General features: G+C 38.8%; 1 protein-coding gene and 1 long non-coding RNA gene across 2 annotated transcripts in view; one reads left to right on the forward strand and one right to left on the reverse strand.

Annotated features, from left to right (window-relative positions):
- The window catches only part of ABCD3 (ATP binding cassette subfamily D member 3), a 28532-nt gene extending 26933 nt beyond the window's left edge, over positions 1-1599 (reverse strand). The window contains exon 1 of the mRNA XM_071564781.1: positions 1416-1599. Coding sequence (XP_071420882.1) covers positions 1416-1531 — 116 coding nt within the window. The 5' untranslated portion in view covers positions 1532-1599. The remainder of the gene's footprint in view (positions 1-1415) is intronic.
- A 28-nt stretch (positions 1600-1627) lies between these two features.
- On the forward strand, positions 1628-18090 carry LOC139676157 (uncharacterized). The gene is made up of 3 exons (XR_011698609.1): positions 1628-1679; positions 2079-2136; positions 17950-18090. It is a non-coding gene; the product is annotated as an uncharacterized lncRNA (long non-coding RNA).
- Positions 18091-19227: the final 1137 nt, after the last annotated feature.

A 19227-nucleotide genomic window follows, 5' to 3' on the forward strand; every position in this document is an offset into this window, starting at 1 on the left:
AAATATAGTCTTCAGTATTAAGGCTAATGTTTACTTTCAGTACATAGACTGAAGCCCCATACATGCATTGCCATTGTCAAGTCCTGCAGATCAACATCAGAAGACATACAAGAAAACGGTTTAGTGGGAACAACGCAGGACCCACATAGTTGTTTCAGGGACAGGGAGATTACTATGGACAAGTTCTAGACTTCCATTAAATTAATACTATTTAGTAGCAGGAATATATTAAATGCACTTCAAACCTTTGCTGGACTTGCATCTATGTTTGAAGATGTGCTTCAATCTGAATGTAATCTGGTTTGTGTGCTCCAAGATCACACCTCAATAAAGGCAGAGCAACATAAGTGTGGACAATTAAGATTCCTCTTGACCCAACAACACATAGATGCTCCCAGTACATCTGCATGGCCTACTCTTTCTTACCAACACTATGATATATCAAGTGGGAAAATCTCACAATACACTTTAACTGTTCCGGTTCATCATTTTTGTGCCCTTCCACACAGCTCTTCTCCTTTTATACAACACTATTTCACTAAATTAGGCAGAGATATCTGAAAAAATAATCTCCCCCTATAAGTGTGATAGAAGAGTACTCTCAGCCACAGTTTGGGATCTAAAGCGAACAATATAAGGTAGGAAATACATGAATTGTCAGCAGCGTGTCAACGTCTGACATGTCGTATGACAGTTACCCAATTCCATGAAACTCTTGCAGATATCGTGTATGAAAGGATTTAGGTAAAATAAAACTGGATTGTTGCTTAATCACAGGTATGTTATTACTTAACTCTTGAGTAAGTCCCTTTCACGAGTATCACTACAAGATGCCTAACTGTAATTCTGTAACATACCAGATCTTTAGCATATGGTCATAAACCTACAGCCAAAAATAGAGACTTGTAAAAGCACTGAGTTTGAGATATATTCTTCCTCTGCCACATTTCATGGCACTAGTGCTTTGTAGGATATTAACAAATACACAGCCAAGCAGCACACACCTGCAAAGCAACCTCACAGGGAGCATAACCAGATTTTGCCTCTGAAATTGTAGTCCGTATACCTCATTTTCACACGGCTGCACTCAAACAACACCTGAGCTCCATGAGCGGTCTATGCAGACACGGACATCGCTAGAACTCAGATGTTAATACTTGGTCACTGCCAGGAAAACAAAAAGCTCGAGTACAATTTGGGTAACAAGGTGACAGTGATTGGATACTCCCAAGAGGGGCACCGATCTCACCTCGGGGGAGCGCCTGACCCCAAGCCCAGGAGCGCCCGGGGGTGGCCCGGGGGCGGCCCGGGGGCCGCGGCTGCCCATGCGCTGGGCCCGGGGAGGGCGAGCGCAGCTCCCGCCGCTGCGGCCTCTCCCGGCCCGGCCCGCCCCGCGCCCCCCGGCCCGCGCTCACCCGTGCTGCGCTGCCGCCCGCCGCTTGCCGAGCAGGCACAGCAGCGCGCAGGCGGCGGCGGCGGCGCCGGCGATGGCGGAGTGCCGCGCGGTCAGGAACTTGCTGTAGGCGGCCATGGCGAGCGCAGCGCAGAGCCGCCGAGCCGAGCGCAGCCGAGCCGAGAGTCGAGCGGGGGATGCCGGGAGGGGGCGGTGCCGGTCGGCCCCGCTCCGCCGGCGGGACAGGCCGCGCTGCGCCGGGAGCGAGTTGTGCAAGGGGGGCACGGTAATTACCCTCCCGCGCCGTTCCCCTGGCAAAGGGCGCGCCCCTGCCGGCCGCAGGGAAGGGGCGGGACGGAGCGCGGCTGGGCCGGGCCTGCTGCCGGCTGCCCTCGGCCGAGGTCGGGCTGAGGAGGACGAGGCTGGGCCTTCCCCCGCAGCCCCTCGGCTTGGCCCTCCCGGCACGGTCCCGCCGGCCTGGCCCCCCTGGGCTGCAGCCGTTCACTCCCACCGGGGACCGTGTACAGGGGTGCGGTGTGGCTCTCGAGTGTGTGTTGGGAAAGAGTTGTGGCAATACGAAATAAAAATTTGAAAACAATAATCAGAAAAACTTTGATGTAAGTTTTGCCATGCTGGTTTGTTTTCCCTTTCTTTTTTTTTTTTTGTTTTTGGTTTCTTTTGTTAGTGCCGTGAGAGGAGCTGCCAAGGCTGGCTGTCAGAGCATGGAATGAGTTGTCATCCATGTAAATACAGGAAAACAATCCCTATGAGGTACAGCAGGAGATACCAGCCGGCCTTCTTCCACAGAACCAGTTATACTTGCACAGGTGATTTTTCCAGCAGAATTAATAACAGGTTGCCAAGTCAAGTTGTACCAGCAAAAACACCCATGCCAGCATAACTGTATTTACACAGGATCTTCCCTTGTGACCATATACCTCAGAGACCTGATAATGTATACGAAGTGGTTGTACTTTCTCTAGGAACTGGTCAGTCATACATAGAAAACCTGTATTGGTGCAATGGCTGACACTGAAATGAAAAAACAATTCCTCTGAACAAACTTAAATTCAGATCAAAATGCAGTTAGAATCAACTTATCTGCTTCTGGTCTTAAAAAATGTTTTCATACAGCCTTTTAAACACGTTTGAATACCTTTGAATGTTGTGCTTTTGTTACTGTAGTATAAGAGTGTGCACAAAGGTCAGTCCATTTATCAAATATTCCCATTTCTTCCCAATATGTCTGCTTGGAGTAGCAGGGCTGAAGGTGCAGTTTGAGAAGTAATCCCTGGTTCTTCATTCTGAATCATCACATATACTTTTCTTTCTTCCTCTATCTCCTTGTCCTTGGTATCGTCAGATATTTTGAGGCAAGTTTGTGTTTTGATATAAAAGCCGGAGTCTCAAATTTGGGGCAGGTTTATGTTTTGATGTAAAAACCAGAGTCAAACCCTCAAACTGTTACCATTTTCTAGAGCAATAGGGGCAGGACTGCTACATCTAGTTCTCTGGCACTTTTCCTGTGACCTTGGACAAATCAGTAACCCCCTGCTGTATAGTATGGCTGTACATTGGTGTTTTTGACAGGGCAGGGTAGGAGGGATGGCTAAACCATTTGAAGTGTCCAGATCCTCAGGAAAATATACAGCAGAATCACACAGCATTGATAAATAAATTTCATTTTATAAGATGAATGTTTGTGAAAATATCTTGGTTATTAAAATCTTGGATACTTTGGCAGCAGATGAATGTGAGAACCTTAAAATAATGGTAGTTTCTTTATCAAGATAAGTTTCTTATATTAGAATCATTATAAAAATGAAAAATTCTGCAAGTTTTCCAGTTTATGAATCTTTATAGTACAGTTCTACTTTTAGTCTCAGTATCAGTTTCAGAGATCAAGAGCATTATGATATTGCTGCACTTTTCTTTAAAAGTCCTCTTCCCTCTTTAAGCTTAGGTTGATTGTCCCCTTCCACAGAACTTGCTATCTAACACAGCCTAACTTTGTTTACATGAAATGTCCATCAGTTTGGGCCATGCTGACCTTTGTTGTTTGCATGTCTGCGTGACTCCTGGTTTGCTGTTTGTCTGCTTCAGTGTCCTTATCCCACTTGGTGACACTAGTCAATACCATGTCCTACTACGTATTTTATTTGTCTTCTAACTAGTCCTTAAATAATTTTGCATGTATCTAACATCTTCTAAGAAATTTGTCTCATGCATCCAGTCCTCCACTGTCTCTTCTGCTGCCTCCACTCTTGAAAGCTGCTTTTTTTTTCCAGAATAACTTTCTTAGCATGATTGATAAGTGGGCACTTAGTTCAAAAGATGAGGTTTTCATTCATCCGTTATTTCATCAGTTGCCAACAGCACTCATGGCTAAACATGTCCTTGATAGAATCACACACACTGATCAAATGCTTTTGTCATAAAAGCTCTTTGTTTTTTCTATTCAGTTTGGAATCTGCTTCATTTCAATACTTTATACATTGCAGCCATTTTGCTTTCTTGGTATTCTTGGTACAAGTCAATCGTGAGGGTTTTTCAAGGTGGCAGAGTGACATTAATTCAAATGTATCTCAAGTGTAAAAGCTAGAGGTGAGAAGGTAGCTTGGAAGAAACAAAGAGTAGCATCTCTGTCACCTGTATTAGTAATACTGTTTCTCAGAAAAAGCAAGACTAACTTGACAACTGTCCTTTTAATACCGTCTATGGTATGGTTCAAACTTCTATGTAGAAAGCAAGCTATTTAAATGAGAAGTGCACTCTGGAAGACTGAAGCCTGTAGGAAGAAAAATGTGTATTTACTCTTAAAGCCTTAAATTCCTGTAGCAGACATCAGGAGACCTTCTAACAGCAAGGCTTAGGCTGTGGTCCTGTGTCTGAAGTGTTAAGCAGTGGTATCTGCCTACGCAGTTCTTCTGTTTTGCAATTTAAAAACAAAGTTTGATCAATAAAAAGCAGTAAGAAAATTCCTAAAGAGTTCAGATTCTCAGTTCATGTCCTCAGCCAATCTTGATTTTAGACTCTTGAGTTTTAAGGAGTCTAAGTCAGAAATATAAGAAATTTTTATGAAGCGAATATTTTGTCCCACTAATAGTTATGTGAATACATTTTTTTAATGGAGTCTAGGTAACCAAATAAGAAGATGCTCTGATTTGGTTTCTCCCAGAACAGGAAGAACCTGTATTATTTGCTGTTGGCACTTGGCATGCAACACCCAGCTATATTCTGAGAACAACATGTCATCTAATAACTAAATGAAAAATCATGTTGTTTATTGTACGTCCAATGTAACATACATTAATATCATGGAGAGCAATTTACCAATGCTGTGAAAGGTGGCAGAAGAATGAGATTAGTTTATGTGAGTTGAGGTAAGCTGTAAGATGCAAACTGTATCATGTAGGTTAGTTAAGTAGAGGTTGATTTCTGTAGTAATGGACTCCATTCTGTAGACTTAGATTTGCTTAATTTTTAAGTCCATATCAATTTGGTAGGATCATTCACTTGTTTAATGTTAAGTAAAGTACTATGATATTGAAAACTTAATAACTAGTGGAACAAGAAGGGAAGTTCCAGGAATTGATGTGGTCTCTTTTGTGAAATCTGTGTTATCTCCTATCTATATCTCATAGTTGTAGAATCTGGCATGGTTTGCAGGGAAATTAATGAATTTCTCTGTTAATGCAGTCATTAGCTTTAAGTAATAAGGTTTTGTCATTCAGCTGAAGAGCTGTACCAGAATATTAAGTTTGTTGCTTGACTTTTAACAGTTGAAAGTTACACTTCTGAAGTTGAGCTACAGTTTATTGTGTCAGTTCATAGATGTGCAAATGTGGGTATATGAATAATGGTACAGATTATCCCAAATGACAGCATCTTTAATACAATTTATGTCTGCCAAATGATATCACTGTAAGTTTAGTCACTTTGTAGAACTTCAAACCCCATTACTGGTGAAGTAGTGTCCATATGGTATCAGCCACTCCAAACCCATAAGCCTCCACCTCCGTGAAATGTATGCTGATGATAACACAGGTTTGTTCTTCAGAGTGGGGCCTACAGGGTGAAAATTAAATGGATATAAACTTTCTTTTCAACTGAGCTGTTCACATACTTCTTTTGTGAGTCAATTTCATTGAACAATCTGTGTAAAATACAGAATTAGATTTTCCTCTCAGATGCAGTGCTCTGCATTTCTAAACAGTCAGTGTCAAGTTACATTTAAAGCTTCTCTTGCCTACCTTGTTTGGACTAGGTGAGTGGGTAGAAAAAGGGTAACTGAAACTAGATGTTCCTGTTCAGCTTGTTCAGTTTTTTCCTGAAGTAGATCAGAGCTTAGTTTGATCTTGATAGCTTTTGGTGATCTGAATGGCAAGGTATTTCACTGCTCAACATTTATTTCTAGCTTATCTCAAATATTGTACTGTTTTATGTTTTATTTGATACATAATAAATAGAAGACCAGAAGTCATTGATGTTAACTTCTTATCCTACGTAGTATAATGTGTGGCTTACAAATTGTTCAGTTTTTCATCAAAAAGTGAGAAAACTGAAAGAAATTTGTAAGGAACATTTTACAGAAATGGAATTCATGAACAGTATCATGGATCTTTGTGAAGTCAAACTGTCAAGTTTCATATCTGAATTCAGTAATTTAAACCAAAGCATTTAAAATAGATTTGCAACTAATTTCTATTCCTAGATAAAGCTCTAATTCTTTTCTTGATATTGCTTCATAATTCCCTTAATAAGTAGTGTTTTTCAGCCACTTATATTTTTGTTGATTTATATAATACTGGATTTATAATGATGCAAACAAAGTTGGCATAAATTTTCCATCTCGGCTTAGATATTAATTTATTTAATAAAAAATGTCATGCCAGTGTGGTCCAATTATTTCCCAGAATGAAGCAATGGAATAGTAGATTACTTTCAATATCTTAATAAAATGTAACAAGCTTTTAGGTCCTTGTATTTTATTGCAATGCAGAGTTGAATTTGGCAGACTTGCTTATATGAAAGACATAACTTTTGAAAAACTATGTCATCATCACTGTTAGTGCTTCTTATTTGAGGTGATGAAGCTTGAATTGTTAAAACTGTTGAAAAAAAGGAATCATATCTCTCATATTTTTTCAAGAGATAGCAGACATTAAGTTTAAACCATAGTAACCTCATCAGACCCATCTTCCTGTTTTCCAGGAGCTATGGCCACAGATACATATCATGATTATGTGTTCTTTAAACAAGTGTAATTTGGTTTTAACATTGGTAATTTAGAAAGGATGCTAATGTAACAGAATAAGGATTTTAATACATTCTATGTACAGATCTATTTGCTTAGTTAATTACTGTCATGATCAGTAGTGAGGGTCCAGTTTTAAATTCCTCGAAATTCTTCTACCTATTGGCATAATTCTGGAAACTAATGTCTCCTACTTCCTCTCACTAGATGGTCTTTCAAACTATTTAGTATTAAGTGCATGTTACACACTAGACTTCTATCCTTGACATGTGATAATCATTGTTTTGAGTCAATGTAGTTCAGATCATTTTTTTAAAATAAAATTAGAATTTCTCCTCTATATGCAATACTTTGCATTTATTAACACACAAACTCAATTACCATTTTGCTACACACTCACCAGCTGAAGAAAGATAGGAGATGGAGGAGCAGTGTCATAACTTGAAGTGGATTTCTAAAATCAAAGTCCTGTCTCCACCCATTGTTTCACAAGTTGGTGGTTATTATGGGAGCCCTTCTGATTAACTGTGAAGAGACACTGAACATTCTGGGGGCCTAATGGTCTGCTCTTATACAGCAATAACAGGTGAAATATTGAATGTAGCATTATTGAATAAGTTTTTTACTTACTCCTTCACACTGCCAAATTACTTTCAAAACCAGATTTGTATGACTTCTGTAACAACTCTTAGGCTACCAGCAGGGCCTCAGATTCCATCTCTCAGTACGCTGACATTCCGTTCCTCACAGCTCCTGCTGCAAAGGAAACTCTATCACTCTGCAAAGCAAACATAAGCATCCGTTTCCTTACAGATGCTGCTATCCAACCTTACAGCTCCTGTTTTCCAAGTCTCTGCAACCTTCCTCCATAAAGACTCAGCAGTCAGCTGCTCAAGCATTGCACAGGCTCAAAGGTTTTTTCTGCAATGGGTGTTTTACACCAAAATGCAACTCAGGCTGGGGATGAAACTTAGGTAACAGTTTTTGACCTTAAGAATTATCCCACTCATCTGAATGCAAGCAGATAAAACCAGATTAAAGATGCATTAGGATGAGGCAAGACTGAGACAACGAAGAGAAAGCAAGTGGCTTAGCAAACAGTGTTTAGGACAGGAGTCTGAGCCACCTTGGTTCAGGAAAGCAGTGGAAGGAGAACCGAAAGACCAGCTGAACAAGGAGATTACATGGGCTGAACACTGATTCTGTTATTAGGAGGGAATTAAACTATTAGACAAGAAAATCAGAGTGGATATATGTGGCAAAGCAAGACTGTGACTCTTAGAGCTACTGAGCAAAGCAGAAAGGAGGGATTTAGAGCTAATTGACTGGAGAAGAAAAAGTTTGAGAGAAGCCATGATGGGGGAATCATGGTAGGAGTTCAAGTTCAGTTCTAGAATCACAGAACTATTTAGGTTGGAAAAGACCTTTAAGATCATTGAGTCCAAGTGCTAATGCAGCACTGCCAAGTCCAGCACTAAACCATGTCCCGGAGTGCCACATCTACATGTCTTTTATATACATCCAGGGATGGTGACTCAACTACTTGTCTGGGTAGCCTGTTCCAATGCTTAACAACTATTTTGGTCAAGAAATTTTTCCTAATGTCCCACCTAAACCTCTCCTGGTGCAACTTGAGGCCATTTCTTCTCATTCTAGCACTTATTACTTGAAAGACTAACACTCACCAGGCTACAACCTCCTTTCAGGTAGTTGTAGAGAGTGGTAAGGTCTCTTCTCAGCCTTCTTTTCTCCAGACTAAACACTTCCAGTTCCCTTCTTGCATGAACCTGTACTGGATTATGATTGTACAGGTAAGTAGGCTGTTGCCTACGGGCCTACTCTGTCATACGTTACAAAAATTTTGAGACACAGCATATGAGGCAGGTGGTGATGGAAAGAAGAATGACAGTTCTATGGCTAAGGCAGATAAATGCTGATAAGATGATCTGAACTACCACTTTAACTTTGTTAAAGAATCACTGTAGGATGCTGCCCCAGGGTAAGTTACTGAACACATTCAAAGTTGGCCCACTATTATTCCCCTTTTTCAGACTATTTGTCATGAGGTAAACCAGAGAGACATTTGCAGAAGTGTTTTGTGCTACTAAGTTGTTGCTGTTTGGTGGAGCTTTCTTTAAACAGAGTGGTTTTTAAAATACTTTGTATTTAGTAATATATTTTTAGATTTTGCATGTTATTTTGATGGTGTTCATTAAAGTCTAGTGCTAGATACTGATTACAAATTAATCCAGTATTACAAATTAGTATTAAATAGCTGTCTGCTCACTGAATGGGGCAGCAATACTGTGGTAAAAACCATATGAAGCCATATAATTAAGGGTTGCATCCTGATACAGCCCTAATTCAAGTTTCTTGGGCAGTTTGGGGCAGACTTATTTTGCACTGTTCCAGAAGACACACATGCAGAATCCATCTGCTTTACTTAGCAATATTTTCTGCAAAAGGGTGTTTTACTAGTGCAAGCACTGATACTTGTCTAGTGCTAAGAAAATAGAGAATGCAGTGGAACTATAGAGAAGGTACAGTAGTGGTGGATCTTCAAGTTCCACTGAGGAAACCGAGAGAGACTTTAGATCTCTGTGTTGATTAAAGGTCATAGAATCATAAAAAAAGAAGGCTGGAGGATCATCCAGATGATTTTTAGCAAAGATAGTATAGAGTGAGAAGAATGAAGAAGGCTAAGGAAACAAAGTTATTAACACAGTGAACCTCTGAGTTGCATGGAACAAGCAGGGACAGACACATTCCTAGTATACTGTAGAATATGTAACAAAATGTGTCACACAAGAAGTAAAATTCAGATATGTGAAACAAATAGTCTTTTGTTAAATAAGAATAGAATCAATACCAGTAAAAGAGAAGGCAAAAAAATAGACCCTGGAAGAATGTGAAAAAAATAGTAAAGTTTTAAAAAATTATGAATCTTCTCTCCATGAATATACATAGAAAGAGGCTGCTGGTATTGTGGTTTTCTCTTTTTTTTTTTTTATTTTTAAAGAAAGGATGTTGCTAAGTGTTATTACCATTACCACTACTTGCTAATATTACATATTGCTACTAATGCTATTTTTTGCTACTAATTTATTAATATTACATCTTGCTGATTACAGGGCTTTTTAGTCTAGCTCCTGTCCACTAGAAATTAAAATTTGAAACTGAATTTACTGGAGGATCTAGTGGACATAACTGTACAATGTAATACCCATTAGGATAGTTGCCTTCGTGCTATAGAGGTGAGTGTTCTACATTTTAGACAAAAAATTACGGAAGTTTCTCTAGGTATATAGATAGACATATGTGTGCATGTGTGTATATATAAATACACAGATTTATAACCACATTTGATCCTTTTTTGATACAGAAAATAATATTTCTTTCATAGGAAAACAGAAATAGTGAAGTTTTGTCACACTGTAGCAGAGGGAAGGAAAATATTACTCTTCAGCCTTAGGGGATAAAGTTGCATGTCTCCAACCAACGTGAGAAAGTTCTCGGTTCCTTCCTACGTAGAGCTACACCCTAAGCCACAGCTGGAAGCTCATCCTCTCTGACTGCCAGCCAAGGCACAGGTTCTAAGGTAGAGCAGGATTCTTAGCACCAGCTCATCAAGACTGAACCCACAGAGTCCATCTTAATGCAGAACATATAAATAGAAGATACCCAGTTTAACTATTAAGTAAATAATCATCCAAATTGCATCATTCCAAGTCAAAATTCAGCTGCCAATTGCCCTGTTATCTGAAATGAGAGTGAATTTTTAACACAAGTAAAGACATGTTTCTACGTGAATATCACAGCTTAGTTACTGCACTGAATGTTCACATGCTAATTTATTTCACACTAACTTGATGGAAATAGCATAAACAGCCAGCAGAAGTAACCAAATATTAAGTATGGAGCAAAACTAACAGTTGTGTATAACTAAGCGAAAAGAAATATAAACTTAATATTCCTAATTATTAACCTAAACTTAGTTGTGCTGAATATTTTACCCTCAGAAACACCTGTAGCATAATTTTTAATCTTATTATAGATTTCTTTTTGTAATCTGAAATTGTAAGTCGTAAGGCTTGGCTCACATGACTACCAGGATAAGTAAGAAGCACAGCAGTTGAGTTGTCTGGATTGTGTTGTTGAAATACCTTTCAGTCCAAGAAGCCCTGCAGCCTGGCAGAAGAGGAGGATGAATAGCTAGAAGTAGGCAAGAGATCAAGACATGCAAGTATTGAGTAGTTCTTGCAGGCAAATACTGAGAGTTTACTTCAGACACCATTGAAATTGCCATTTCTCCGATGAATGCTCAACAGGCTCCTCTTCTGTGCCTTCTCACAGCTTAAAGCAATTTTCCAATTACAGGGAGACCTTCACATATTAAGCAACATAAGTCTCTACTTCTTTCAAGATCATCTCAGCAAGGAAAACTGAAGTTTTTGTTCATAACAGAAATAAGATGTGTAGCAATGTAGCACAACCATAGCACCTGCTGCTGAGAAGAGAATATCTGTGAAGAAAAGATTACATGCCTGAATAAGGCAGGACTTTAGGGAAAGTGAAGCACTGACTCCTACACTGGATGAAGGAGGGAAGCAAAGTAGTAATTGAAATCCCAGAAAAGAAGGTTGAAATGAGCAACAAAAGTCTAGGGAAGGAGAAAAGAGAAAAGGGGAAGGTTTTTACAAGTGTAATTTAAAGTCATAAGGGTTGTTCCTGAGAAGTTCAGTGTTTTGAAAAGGACTCAAAATTACTGTATATAAGGTAGTGAATTCTTGAGCTGGGAAGCCAAACTCTTTACATATTTAGTTTGGTGGTTGGTTTTGTTCATTTGTTTGCTTTTCCAAGGCAATATTAATGCAAGCAAGAACCTAACAGTAGCACAAAAGCCTTCATCCACTTGTGCCATAAAACCAGAAATGTCACTATGCTAATGACCATTTACTCTATAGCCATTCCAGTATAGGTATCTTTGTGAACTATTTTCTTTCCTTTTGAAGGTAGACTTCTGCTTGTTCCTAGTCAGCTCTAGTACATTAATATCCTACCAGTCTCTAGTTGATAGGATCATCTAGGAAATACCCGATCCACCACAACTAAGTCTGAGCTGGCAGTTTATGGAAAACTCAGCATTTCCTGAAGGACGATTTGTTCAAGATGAACACTGGAGAGAGCAGTGCTATGCATGACACCATGCTGTGCTCTGGGTTTTTCCCTAGAAGTGTTCTAGGCAATTGGGGGCTAAAATGCGAATAGTATAAAGCTAATAATTTCATATTCCAGGATCATATTTGCAAAAAGGCACAATTAATCTTCAGAATAATAGTATAAAAAGAAGATACAGGAATCAAGTCCGGTTCTTGTCATCAGAAGCACTGGATCACTTAATTTCTTTTGTTTAGCTTTGCTATTGAAGACTTTGTTTACATGTTTCAGTTGGAAATCTGAAACTCACTCCTCTACATGAGTATCTTTCTCCTAAACTCCAATCTAAATTTTAAAATTGACAGTTTATACTGGCTTGTTCTTCATTGCCATTGCCCTTCCACTCCAGTGTATCTCCCACCTTGTTGTTTACCTGGTTAACATATTTACATGACACAATCACATGTAACCTCAGCCTTTTTTTTTTCCCTTTGGTCACCTCAGCAGTCATTTCTGCACTTGTGCCAGTGGAACACGTGTCTTTTCTGCATACTGATTTACTTGAATATTCCCATTTAAAGCTTTACCAGTGTCACCCTTATTTCTGCAGGCAATACCTCATGTTGCAAGTAAATCCTGATATTTTTGCAATTGTATCACACATCATCCTGTATAACACAGACAATTTCTTTTGGTATTTCAAAATATTGTATTCTCTTTATAGCACATTTTTGTTATTCTTCAGAAGTATGATGTTATTGTTTGTATTGCAGAATTTCATTCCATTTCATGCCTCCATTTCTTGGAATCAAGCTTTTTTTTCTGCATGATATTAATGATATGTTTGAATTATTTCTTGTCAAGAGAGCCCTGGTAACATTTATGTCAGGTCACTAACAACTGTACCTTACTGCTTTTACCAAGTTCCTTGCCTGAACTTTAATCCTTATAAAAATTATCAGTTTTCCCAACTTTGTTAATAAATTTCTGAGTGGCACCACATAATGTGTTTTATTGAGGTTCACTTCAATAAAGTGTCTTTGCCTGAAAATCAAGTTATTTTTGAGGAAAGTCCAGCTAAGTCAAATATAAGCTTGTGTACTCTGATTATTCACCACTTCACCATTTTCTTTAAATTATTGAAGATAACTGAATGCAAATTCAGGGACTTGTGAGATATGAATCACTTCTGGTCTTTACATCTCTTTTACAGTCAGATACTGTATTGTCTGTTCTCTAGTTAAACACCACTCTGACTCTACTGGAAATATTTCTCACAGAACTGATCCCACAGTCATCTTATTCTAGTTAGTTTCAGAATTTTGGAATGAATATTTGCAGCCCATCTGAGTAGTTTCTCTTCAAATACCAAGTCTATATTTTATTTGTATTTATCATACTAGCCATAGGTTGAGGAGTATATTTGAATCAACTTTAGGAGAGTAGGGAAAACTTCCTTTCCTTCAAGCCACTTTCCCAAGGACTCTACTTTATTAGAGTAGCCAATGTGATATTTAGCCACAGAAAGAGACATGACACTGAAGCTCCAAACCATCCTCTGCTCCCCCACGGTTGGTGGAACGGTCATAGGCAGGTAATAGCAACTGGAAAGCAGTCGAGAGCCATGCAAGTGCCAGATGTGCCACAGGATGGTGCCACAGGGTTAGATTTGTACATGACTCAGCTGCTGTTCACGTTAAGTTAAAAAAACCCAAATGCTAAAGTGAATTATGATATACACTAAAGAGCTGGCAACATCTGCATTTGCTATAATCTTGACAGACAATTTAAATTCTACAGTGGATTTGCTGTTTTCTTTATCCCTAAAGTAAACAAACTTTCGCGGAGAGAAAGGACTTCACCAACAAGCTTATGAAGTTTATAGTGAAGACCTTTTATTACACACAGCACACGGTTTATATAGGGTTAGAGGTACATCTTATTGGCTAAAAGGGTCTCACCCCAACACCCTAGAACTTCTAATTGGCTAAAAACCTATCTCTCACAAGTCCGGTGTTTGTATTGTCTCATCCCGATGTTTTGAGGTCCATGTCCGGAGATCAGGAAGGCAGTTGAGACGTTCTCATGAAAACACTTACAAGGAGTGACCGTCGCCTACCGGACAAACAGCAGGTGTGTGTCCTTGCAGGCTGAAATATCTGCATGATTCTCACGGAGCTAGAGCAGTTTGGATTGCTCAGAAATTAACTTTTTGCAAGCAATATCACAACATATCCCTACTCATCTGATCTTCATTTCCAAATCCCATGAATGTACAGTCTTATGTATGACTGTAGTTAGTCCACAGACAGTCACAAGTGAACATCTGTACAGCAGGGGCTTATTGATGATGAAACAGCATAGCGCTCTCTACCTTTGTAACTTTGATTTTCTAGAATACCTGTAAAACACACTGTGCAGAAATAATTTTAGTAGTCCAACTATGAAGCTAATAATCTACAGATCTCTTTGCATTCAGTTTTCCAAAGATGAATTACATGAGCATATTTCTTCTGCTGTCATAGTAGTTAAACCAGTCTAATGTTAGTCTGCTTTGGGTAATGTTTCAGTAATTCAAGGAGTAATGAAGAAGCATATTTGTACAAGACATCTAAGAAACAGGTATTCCATTCTTTTCTTGTGGAGTGATAGGGTTCTTTATACAAAGAAAAAAAAAGTTCTCAAGAATGCCTGTATAACTGAAGTAGTTGATGTGAGTATCCAGACTGATCTATAAAATAAAAGCAGTGAATGAACATTGTCAGATGCTTTTTTGTTGTTTGTCACAGAACTTAATTTTTTGAGCTTAAGAACAAAATGATACCATTAACTTCACTCTAGTAGGAGCCCGGAACACGTTTAAGACCCCTCTGTCTCTCAGGTTTATTTTGAAATTAATCACAAGCAGCTACAGGACTGGAAGCTGTAGCTTCCAGTATCTCTGAGTACAACCCAAAATATGGATTCATTGATACAGGATACATACAAAACTATGCAACATATGGTAACTGTATACCATTTTCAAAAAGCAATGTTTGTTTGTTTTACCCTTTTTTTTTGTCATTCCACTCTGTACTTGTCTCCCACTTACATAATTCTCTTATGTTGTTGTCAGAAGTCTTATACTAAATCATTACTGATCTAGATTTTTTCTTCAGTGGAACAAACATGGGTGAAAATGGAATTGTGAATAACTCTGTTGTCTATCATCCTGGTTGTGGTCTTGCACATTTTTGGAGTCATGTTTACCATGATTTTCAAGGCTTAGAAGCCTTCTGGTCTTACTTACCCTATTTTCATTTCTGTAGTGGACACATGAATAAAGAGCTGGTTTATGTTGAAACTTATTCTGACTACCTGTGCAATATTGTGACGATGCTGTCTAGTCAAACTCACTGGTATCTCATCAAACTGTCAAAATATTTTCAGGGAAACAACCGTTTTCAATTCTATTCCAGAGTTATTCTCTATAACATTAATGTTTCATGTCACTTGGAACAAAATCAGGCAACACAAGTGAGCTTTCAAACCTTATTACAAAATACTTCATAAGATATGTTAGGACCAGAACAAGCACATAAGAATGACAAACTGCTTGGTTTGAGTGCATATGCTTACATATTTTAATTTTTCTTGTCTAATTGGAAAAAGGTATAAATTTGTTGGCTTACTACTAATTTAGAATTTAAGTCTTGAGACTCCTTTTGGCATTCTGTGTGAATGGTAACTACAGAATGAGAAATTATGACCCAGTGTACTTGTTGACAATATTTTGTGACAAGAATTATTTATTGTCTGAATAGCTTTGCAAAATTTCAGCTGCCTTGTGGAATAACACTGCACACCTGATCATGAATTGTTACGGAAATGTATCTTTTTCACCACTAGTGAAAGCAAACCAGCAACATTCCCTTCTCTTGCAGACCATTCATTGTAAGGAAGCAAATATTTCACTCACTACCACAGCTTATTACAATAAACAGTTCTTCATCTTTCTCATATCTGTTCTAAGTCTTTACGGAGTAATTATGTTTGATGACACTTATAGACTCAGTTATAGGCACAGTTACACCCAAGAAACTCATAAATCTTCATATGCAAATGAACCTGTGAAACTGTTCATGACCATGGGGCTGGGTGCTTAACCCACTTTCATCAGAAAGAAATCGTAGTTCCTCTCTCAGTAGGTGCTGTATTAACTGACAGGAATGCAGGCAGTGGCCTCCAGGTGAAGACAATTAAGCTATCCTACCAGATCTGGAATGTGTTGGGAGCAATTCACTGACTGCTTATAAAGGAAGGAAGGAATGTGTCCTGCTTCTCCTTGTTAGGACTTGCTACCACTCTAGGGATAAGGGAACTGTTTATTTTCCTCCTGGAGGGATAAAAAAAAAAAAATAAAAAAAAATGGTTTTATGTTGGACATGAAGCAGGTGATCTGAGCAGCTTAAGCCTTCTTGCTGTATCTTCTAGATTCAACAACATTCCTTTTCACAGCTTCTTTTTCTTTTTTTAATTGCATGGATGCAAAGCAGGAAAAATCTGATCTACCTTATCATTTGCCTGTAAGCTTCTCTGTCCATATTGGAGGCTTCAGGAAATCAATGCTTTGACATTGGAACAACAAAAAAAAGTAAATTAAAAAGAAATCCATTTATGTTACGCATTCCCAGTGCAGAGATAGAGGTCCAGAGCTGTCACAGATTCTCCCATACTTGGTAACCCTGCAACTGCGTGCTGAAAATTGAAAACAGAACCTCACAAAAAGGAAAACACATAAATCAATGGAATTTTAACTACATCCCTGTGCACTCTGGCACCATGGTAAACCACAGAGAGCACACACAAGTATGCTCTAATGCATTTTGAACATGTCTTCCTGTGGTCATTTTGATGTTCAAGATCATATGCTGCTGCTATTTCCTTCTCTTTTCCAGTTTGTTTCACTTATTACACAGTGGCATTGATGGAAGACCCATTCCTGCAGCTTGCTCCAATAGAGTCTGTCTTCACAGAACAGGTTTTGTGGCAGGAGCCAGATTCAAAAACCCAGACTGAATCTCAGTACAGGAGATATGACTCTTAGATATCAAAACTTACCAAAAAAAAAAGGTGTAATTCTTAGTATTTCTTTGCAGTGGCTGTAAATCTGGGAATTCCTTGCTTCAGGATATTGTGTTTCCTAAAAATTAACTTTCAGGAGAGGATGACACAAGTACATGGGAGAGGAATTCACTGAGAATTTACACAAGACATGCTTGGCTCAGGAAGTTTCTGAGCTGTAAATGGTTGCAAGCTCAGGAATATATTCCTGTCCAAGGTTTCATATGTCTCTTAAGCATCTATTCATGGCTATTATGAGAATCAGGATACTGGTTCTACTGGACTCTTTGTCTTATCTACTCTGGTCATTCTTATTTTGAAGCCTTACCTATTTCCAGTTTCAGAGTTCCTTCTGCATAAATGCTATGCATTTTTTTCAGGTTTTTATTGATGAAAAATCCTTGCTTAAGAGATAAAGTACCAGAGATTATTAAAAAAAAAACCAAAATAAAAACCCTTGTACTATTGAGATTAATCCATAGCTGAATAAATTTCCTACATTAATGCCTTCACTTTTGGGTGTTTTAGGTTCCACATGTGGATTCTGGCAGGTTATGAGAAGGACCTGATCCTTAATGGTGGTGTCTTTCACTATTACATACTACACTGTGATAAACTATGTTATTTTTTAAAAAAATCATATTCATCATATTCTACAGTAAGTACCTTTAGGTATGCGAGTAAAAAGAAAAATGTGGATATCAATTACTGGTCTCCTTTTGAAGCATTAACTGTCTGTGTCAATATCCTGACCATAGCAATACATACACTTTGAAGAAAATACAGCATGTGCTTATACAGTGCATGTACACATGACCATAAAAAGCAGTACATATTTCTCCCTTTTATTTCCTTTCCCACTTCTACTCGTCAGAGAAAATTTTTGTTTCTCCATCTGATTTTGACCAGTGTTGTTAACTTCTTGCCTGTCTCCTACCTTTGAAGTCTTTTAACATTATCTCTGAGGATTTTCTTTTAGATTTTCAGTTTTCAGCCCTTGCAAAAGCGTTCTCTGACATACGTTTTGATGTTTTTGTAGGTCACTGACATACAGCTTTTACCTGCCAGCAGACTTCAAAGCCTGTAATGCTTGGCAGTCAAGCCTGTCTCAGAGATTTTTCTATTGGTTGGAAGAAGTTACTGAAATTAGATGGCAAATGCTCCAGCAGCACTGAAGTCACATTCCTACACTAAAGAAGATTGCCAGTGTGGCTTTCTTGATTATATGCTGCTTCCTGGCTGCATCTTGAACTGGAGGCTATCTGTCTGAAGAGGATGGTGTCCAAAGCTGCTCCACAGAACAATATCAGGGTGGCAAGGAAGGAAACAGCCCAGGTTTGTGCCCTGCCCTTGGTAAAGAACTCTGGTTCAAGAAGAATGGAATTTTCATCTCCAGTGACTTGTATGCACTTGCACTGTTCTTCCCAGAGCAGCTCCCAGCAGTCTGCCAAAGCAAAAGGACTGTCTGCAGTCACCTTGACATGACATGCAGCCTAAGCCTCCTCAAAGGGGCATCCCGTCTTTGTGAATCGTGGGACAACCTGGGGTACTCTCAGTGAATCCCCACGTGTGCCTGTTGCCTAAAATTGGTTCTTAAAAGAGGCCTCTAAAGACTCAATTTGTGAGTCTTTATACTCTCTGTTGCCCTATAACCATAAGTATCAGGTTGGATGATTTTACCTGGGCAAGATGACAGAAACAGATCAGCTCTATTACTCTAATCCTTCCATGATTAGTATCATATTTCAAAATATATACCGCTCTTTTAGATACAATTATATTTTCTCATGTTTATGCATAAAATAAGAATGCTCCTGATTTTGTACATATTATTCAGTAAAGAGTTTCAGAAAGAGCAGTAAGCCTGGCTTCAATAGCACAAGAAAATGTTAAATAATATTAAATAACAAGTCATTTAAAGCAAGGCTAGAGTCTGTTCTCACATCTGTTATTCAAATATTATATTGCCATAGCATCTGCTATCTTGCAGCTAATCAGATTCATCATTACTATTTAAAGCAAGAACAGGAAACAAAACAGACAAACCACTGTTGGTATTGGATTAGAAATTTGTTGGGCCAAGTCCGGTGAGACATTGATGGGCTGTAACGCTTGGTGTCCCAGCCCATGGCCTGCAGGGAATTCTGCATTAGGCACCTATGCTCCCTGTATTGTGAATAAGAAGATTTAAGAGCCTCATTATAGGACAGCTGAACAACCTTCGCCCTGAGCAAAGAGCAATTAAGGTCAGTAGGAAATCCCCTTAAGGAATTCAGGTGCTGCACCAAGGCTGAGAGCCACTCAGAAATTGCCCCTT

The sequence above is a fragment of the Pithys albifrons genome, chromosome 10, assembly GCF_047495875.1.
Source record: "Pithys albifrons albifrons isolate INPA30051 chromosome 10, PitAlb_v1, whole genome shotgun sequence".
NCBI lineage: Eukaryota > Metazoa > Chordata > Aves > Passeriformes > Thamnophilidae > Pithys > Pithys albifrons.